The 7,698-nt window shown below is 41.0% G+C and overlaps 1 protein-coding gene across 1 annotated transcript in view; it reads left to right on the plus strand.

The window, feature by feature from the left end:
• LOC128358992 (voltage-dependent calcium channel subunit alpha-2/delta-4-like) overlaps nt 1-7,698 on the plus strand; it is a 99,716-nt gene that overhangs the window by 34,614 nt on the left and 57,404 nt on the right. Inside the window, exons 15-20 of the mRNA XM_053319397.1 lie at nt 1,339-1,416; nt 2,689-2,769; nt 4,091-4,165; nt 6,710-6,796; nt 7,103-7,174; nt 7,535-7,596. Of these exons, the coding sequence (XP_053175372.1) occupies nt 1,339-1,416; nt 2,689-2,769; nt 4,091-4,165; nt 6,710-6,796; nt 7,103-7,174; nt 7,535-7,596 (455 nt within the window). The remainder of the gene's footprint in view (nt 1-1,338; nt 1,417-2,688; nt 2,770-4,090; nt 4,166-6,709; nt 6,797-7,102; nt 7,175-7,534; nt 7,597-7,698) is intronic.

Below are 7,698 nucleotides of genomic sequence, written 5' to 3' on the forward strand. Positions count from 1 at the left end.
CCCCCATAATAAAAACAAAGTACAGAAAAATAGAAATACATAAAATTCTAGAATAGAGCGTTAAATATAAGATTGCAGCGTAAAATAATAAATTAGCTTTAAAATCATTAAAAGGACATAGAGTGCAAATGAAAGATTAAAATGTAAAGTGCTTTAAAAGAGCTCAATCATAAGCTCAGGAGAAGAGAAATGTTTTTAACCTGGATTTAAAAGTGTTCACTGTTGGGGCTGATTTCAGTTCTGCTGGTAGTTTGTTCCAGTTGTGTGCAGCATAACAACTAAAAGCTGCTTCACCATGTTTAGTTTGAACTCTGGGCTCAACTATCTGACCTGCGTCAGTAGATCTCAGAGCTCTGGGCTCAACTATCTGACCTGAGTCAGTAGATCTCAGAGCTCTGGGCTCAACTATCTGACCTGAGTCAGTAGATCTCAGAGCTCTGGGCTCAACTATCTGACCTGAGTCAGTAGATCTCAGAGCTCTGGGCTCAACTATCTGACCTGAGTCAGTAGATCTCAGAGCTCTGGGCTCAACTATCTGACCTGAGTCAGTAGATCTCAGAGCTCTACTGGGTTTATATTCTACTAACATGTCATTCATGTATTCTGGACCTAAACCATTCAGTGATTTGTAGACCAGTAGCAGAACTTTAAAATCTACTCTGTAGCTGACTGGGAGCCAGTGTAAATTAAACAATATTATAGTGTCAAACTCTGCTCATATATATTTTATCCTGCACAAGAAGAAGAAGAAGAAGAAGAAGAAGAAGAAGAAGTAGTAAATCACATTTCTGAGTGGAGATGGACTTTGGATGAAAGTTTTGTAGCAGATATTTGGTGCATAAAACCTGAAATCTACTTCTCCGTGTCTAGTTTTGACTCTAATCTGAGCCGTCTGGATGCTTTATGACGTCACATTCATTCATTCATTCCTTCATCCATTCATTATTAAACAAACATCTCTTAAAAAGCCTTTAAATCATTTATTTCAAGCTGTTTGTAAAGTTATTCACACGTTCACTCTGCAGCATTTATAAAAACACTTCATTAATGTACAAATTTGACATAATTGTACTTTATTTATGCAGTATTTTAATTTAATGCTACTTGAGATATTATACTTGAAAAATGACGATCACTGTTTCCTAAAAACCAACATGACATCATTAAATATCCCGCAAAGCCAATTATATTCAGTTTAAGGTCATTTTTACTGAATTTTGACTTTTCTTTCTTTAAAAAAAAAAAGACTCAGTAATGAATCATTTTTAGAAATAGTCCACAGTTGCAGCTAATCTCCATGTGTTTGATAGTAATTGATGTCTTCTTCTTGTGTCTCAGCTCTTCACCACTAAAGCTCAGAGTCTCCTCCTGATGACATCAGTGGCGATGCCGGTGTTCAGTAAGAAGACGGAGACGGTCAGTGTTCACTTTAACCTGCTCGTACTTTATAGAAGAAGGTTTCATCTGTTGGTTAGTAGCAGAGAAACCTTTTCAGCCTCTCACATGTCTGATTAAATAATAATAATATGTAATCAGACTGATAAACAATGAGCAGACAACCGTGTTACTCTTCACACAACCAGAATTTGGGGGATCATAAAATGCTTCTGTCCATTTCAGTGTGTTAATTAATTATATTGCACTAAAGTGTAAAAGTGCTAGTGTCTATTGCACAGATTTCTTACACTCAGATTAGTGTGCAGATCACAGACTGTATAAAAGAAATGGACGTAACATCCGTGACGTCACCCACTGGTTTGTGGACTGCTGCTCGGAAGCCAATAGTTTCGAATCTAGGCAGCGCCATCTTGAAAATTTCAGGTGCATGCTGGGAAAAATAAAAACACGGATTCTACTTATATGGGCATGAGGCGGGGCCAACGGCGGAGCGGGGAGGTTGCTATGGTTGCAAGGCCTGGCTCTCGAGGACATTGGGCAATCAACCTGTCAATCAGGACGTAGCCACGCCCTAATGCATACCCTGCTTTATCATCACATATAAAATCAGGGAGGCCAAAATGTCCCAAATGAACATCATACTGCATTGAAGAAGGCTTTAAACTAGCGATTGAGACCATAAACACATTTTGAAAACGTTTACTGAGGTTAGAAATCAAGTGAGAAGTTGGTGAATTCTCCATTGACTTGTATAGAGACGGTCGCCCCCTGGTGGCCTTTTGATAGAATGCAGCTCTAAGTTACTTCCTGGTTGGCCTCATTTCAGAGGACCAGAACTCCCCGCCTGGTGCAGATATTATTGCGCTTGGTAAATGTACACAGATGTACTTGTGTATGCACTATTGCACAGTATTCACCTACATAGTTATAACCCTAACCCTAACCCAGCAACATCCCCAAATTACACCCCAACAAATAAACCCACAGATACAGCAAACAAATACACTATATTGCCAAAAGTATTGACTCACCTGCCTTGACTCACATATCAACTTAAATGACGTCCCATTCTTAATCCAGAGGGTTTAATATGACGTCGTCCCCCTCGCAGCTATAACAGCTTCACCTCTTCTGGGAAGGCTTTCCACAAGGTTTAGGAGTGTTTATGGGAATTTTTGACCGTGCATTTGTGAGGTCACACACTGATGTTGGACGAGATGCTGGTTCTCAGTCTCTGCTCTAATTCATGTAATGAAATGTTTACGGTGCTGCTGCTGCTTTGCTCTCCAGCTGTCCCATGGCATCCTGCTGGGCGTGGTCGGCTCTGATATCCCACTGATGGAGGTGATGAAGCTGGCGCCCAGATACATGGTGAGTGTTAGACGATGGAAATGTTTATATCTATATCAATTAGTGCTGGGTGGTATGACCAAAAATGTTTAGCACAGTATTTTTCAAAATAAAAGCAGTTTCACGGTATATGACGGTATTTTTTTTCATGCATAATCAGCTGTTCACAACTTCTTCTACTAGTTGAGAGAGGAACTACTACTCTACTGAAGCAGATTGACTTAGGATGGATTATTTTACTGTCATGATGAGTGAATATTAGTAATATCAGAGCTGCCAACATTCCCGTTTTTCCCGGGTTTCCTCCCGTATTTTAGACTCAACTCCTGTTTTGTCTTTTCTCCCGTGAATCTCTCGTAATTTACTGCCCCAACTTTGTAATTGTGCAATGAATACACCGGTATTCGGTGTGAACCGGTATACCGCCCAGCACTAATTTTAGGATGTTTAACCCTTTGTAGTTCTGCTCAGCTGTTTGGTAGAGGTCACTTTGTGTCATGATATCTGGTTAAAAACTTACAGTGGCCCTGAAATGCAAATCATAAAACTAGCTACACCATAGATCAGAGGAGTCAAACTCATCTTCATTCAAGGGCCACATACAGTTCAATTTGATCTAATGTGGGCCGGATCATTAAAAATAAGGAAGGAAAGAAAAAAGGAAGGAATGAAGGAATGAAGGAATGAAGGAAGGAAGGAAGGAAGGAAGGAAAAAAGAAAGACAGGAAGGAAGGAAGGAAGGGTGGGAGGAAGGAAAATAAGACAGGAAGGTAGGACGGAAGGAACAAAGGAACGAGAGAAGGAAAGAAGGAAGGAAAGACAGAAGGAAGGACAGATGGAAGGAAGGAAGAAATGGTGGGAGGAAGGAAGGAAGGAAGAAAAAAAGGAAGGAAGGAAAATAAGACAGGAAGGAACGAAGGAATGGAGAAAGAAAGGAGGAAGGAAGGAAGGACAGAAAGAAGGACAGATGGAAGGAAGGAAGGAAGGACAGATGGAAGGAAGGAAGGAAAAGAAGACAGGAAGGAAAGATGGAAGGAACAAAGGAAGGAAAGAAAGAAAGGGAGGAAGGACAGAAGGAAGGAAGGGAGGAAAAAAAGACAGGAAGGAAAGTGGGCCGGCTTGGACCCCTGGGCGGGCCGGTTCTGGCCCACGGGCCGCATGTCTGACACCCCTGCCATAGATACTCCGTGTGAGAATAGTTTTCTGAGTGAAAACACAGAAAAAGCAACTACACCTGTTAGTCACAGACTGACAGACAGTAAGTACATCCAATCAGGACGAGGCATCATTGTCCAACACCTACCTACCATGTAGTTACCTTTTGTTTGTTCTCCCTCTTCAGCTCGGAGCTCACGGCTACGCCTTCCTCATCACCAACAATGGCTACATCCTGGCTCACCCTGACCTTCGACCTCTGGTGAGTTCTTATAGTGAAGTTATATATATGTTATTGTACATGTTAATATACATTATTCAGAGGTTTTTATGCAATGGTATTATTTCTCCAGCCCCCTTGAGATGCTGTTGGTTTTTCTGTTTTCCTGCTGCAAACTACTGTAAGCTCCTTTTTAGAACAAAGAATAAAATTAATCTGAATCTGTCTCACAGCTACAAGGTTTTGGGTTCGATACCCAGCTGGATATATTACTTACTATTGTGATACCTGTATTTCATTACTGACTACATTTCTTATCAGGTAACTAGTAACTGTACTGGAATACATATTTAAAGCAACCCTCCCATATCAGCGTTATAAATAAACAGATGGTTCTTATGAAGTCTGAACAGTCAGAAATCACATGAGATCTGGTTTTAATTTTCAAACCAGATGTAAACCACCTTTGGGAGGAAGTTTGGACAGATGTGTGTGAGTCTGAACATCCAAACACTCATATCGGATTTGACTGTCCGTGACGTCTCTCTACGTCTCTACGCTACGTCACTCTATGAGACACCAGACCCGCTTATTCCAGTTGTTGTTGCTAGGTGATTTCACTGGAGGACTTATTCCAGTTGCTGTTGCTAGGTGATATCACTGGAGGACTTATTCCAGTTGTTGTTGCTAGGTGATATCACTGGAGGACTTATTCCAGTTGTTGTTGCTAGGTGATATCACTGGAGGACTTATTCCAGTTGTTGTTGCTAGGTGATAACACTGGAGGACTTATTCCAGTAGTTGTTGCTAGGTGATATCACTGGAGGACTTATTCCAGTTATTGTTGCTAGGTGATATCACTGGAGGACTTATTCCAGTTGTTGTTGCTAGGTGATATCACTGGAGGACTTATTCCAGTTGTTGTTGCTAGGTGATATCACTGGAGGACTTATTCCAGTTGTTGTTGCTAGGTGATATCACTGGAGGACTTATTCCAGTAGTTGTTGCTAGGTGATATCACTGGAGGACTTATTCCAGTTATTGTTGCTAGGTGATATCACTGGAGGACTTATTCCAGTTGTTTTTGCTAGGTGATATCACTGGAGGACTTATTCCAGTTGTTGTTGCTAGGTGATCTCACTGGAGGACTTATTCCAGTTGTTGTTGCTAGGTGATATCACTGGAGGACTTATTCCAGTTGTTGTTGCTAGGTGATATCACCGGAGGACTTATTCCAGTTGTTGTTGCTAGGTGATATCACTGGAGGGCTTATTCCAGTTGTTGTTGCTAGGTGATATCACCGGAGGACTTATTCCAGCTGTTGTTGCTAGGTGATATCACTGGAGGGCTTATTCCAGTTGTTGTTGCTAGGTGATATCACTGGAGGGCTTATTCCAGTTGTTGTTGTTGCTAGGTGATATCACTGGAGGACTTATTCCAGTTGTTGTTGCTAGGTGATATCACTGGAGGGCTTATTCCAGTTGTTTTTGCTAGGTGATATCACTGGAGGACTTATTCCAGTTGTTGTTGCTAGGTGATATCACTGGAGGACTTATTCCAGTTGTTGTTGCTAGGTGATATCACTGGAGGACTTATTCCAGTTGTTGTTGCTAGGTGATATCACTGGAGGACTTATTCCAGTTGTTGTTGCTAGGTGATATCACTGGAGGACTTATTCCAGTTGTTGTTGCTAGGTGATATCACTGGAGGGCTTATTCCAGCTGTTGTTGCTAGGTGATATCACTGGAGGCAACGAGGACGTAAACATCAGTCCTTGGACAGAGGACCAAACCATATTCTTAATCTTTGGGGAGATGGCTCCGTTTTGTCGTAATTATATGACATCACACAATACACGCTAGGTGACGCCTCTGATAAGACGATGTTGCCATGGCAACCTGTCAAATTGGTTAGATTAATGTGGCCCAGTCTGAACAGAGCCACTTGCTAAAAACAGTGTGGACAGTCAGGCCTAAAAATCCGATTTGAGAAGGAATCAGATTTGAATCAGATTTGCCTGCAGTGTGAACGCAGCCTCAGTTACTTTTTGAGAGAAGTAAAGAGTAACTATAATTAATTACTTTATCCCTCTCTAACTCTGCTCATAAGTGATACAGAGGATATTATGTGGAGAATAATTTTAAAAGGCTTCCACGTAGAGTTGAAGCAGGTTTGACTTTGATAAATGAATCCCAATGTGTACGTTACTTCACATAATGATAACAAACACTACAAACATGCAGCATATTATATCAGACAGGAAGTAGCTGCAGAGCAAAGAGGCAAATTTAGCTCCAGAGGTCAGCAGCAGCAGCTCTGATTTACTACACAGTGACGATGATGATGATGATGATGATGATGATGATGATGATGATGATGAACTCTCACAGAGGAACAGATGTGCTGAAGGGTACATTAAGGGTAAAAGGTATTAAGTATTTATAAGGACAGTGATGCAGTACTGTTCAGTGTTTGACCACACACACACACACACACACACGCACGCACACACACACACACACACACACACACACACACACACACACACACACACACACAGTAACAGCATCTGCTTTGCCCCGACAGTACAAAGATGGAAAGAAACTGAAGCCAAAGCCAAACTACAACAGTGTGGATCTGTCTGAGGTGGAGTGGGAGGACACAGAGGAGAAGGTACACACACACACACACACACACACACACACACACACACACACACACACACACACACACACACACACACACACACACACACACACACAGAGACATCACTATAGGACAGAGGTTTGGCAGCATTTTGGAGTCAAAACCTTCATATATTATGTAATGTTCGAATATCCCAATTTAATAACATAAGATTGTGTGTGTGTGTGTGTGTGTGTGTGTGTGTGTGTGTGTGTGTGTGTGTGTGTGTGTGTGTGTGTGTGTGTGTGTGTGTGTGTGTGTGTGTGTGTGTGTGTGTGGTGTTTAAACTTCCAGCTGAGGACGGCCATGGTGAAGGGAGAGACGGGCAGCATCAGTCTGAACATCAGAGCATCAGTAGATAAAGGGGTGAGGAGTCACATCACACATTTATATTGTTTTTATTTAAATAAATGGTGTTTAATTTTAATAAGAGTTATATTTTTCTGTCCTGGTTAAACATTGAAAACAGTCAGTGGAGGAAGAAGTAGTAAGAAAAAAGATGTTTAAGTCAGATTTTACAAACATATATCTATATATTCTCAGTAACATCTGGACTTGTTTTCATAAGGCTGCTTTTATATTGGCCTATAAACTAGATATTAGACATGACATCCCATAATAAACAGTAATCAGTACAGGTCAGCATGTATCACTAAGTCTCCAGTAAGAAATTCAACCTTCAAAATGCTCAAATAACACTAGCAATACCATGATCTCCTCCAACAGAAAAGACCTCTGTTCCTCACCAATGATTATTTCTACACCAACATCGATGAGACGCCTTTCAGGTAAATATAACCTTTCTTCTTCACGTCTTTTTAACTTTTACTCTTCATGGCAGTTTCTCTGACTTATATAAAACTTAAGCTCTACTTATTCCAGCTGATACT

The sequence above is a fragment of the Scomber japonicus genome, chromosome 5 (assembly GCF_027409825.1).
Source record: "Scomber japonicus isolate fScoJap1 chromosome 5, fScoJap1.pri, whole genome shotgun sequence".
NCBI classification, from domain to species: domain Eukaryota; kingdom Metazoa; phylum Chordata; class Actinopteri; order Scombriformes; family Scombridae; genus Scomber; species Scomber japonicus.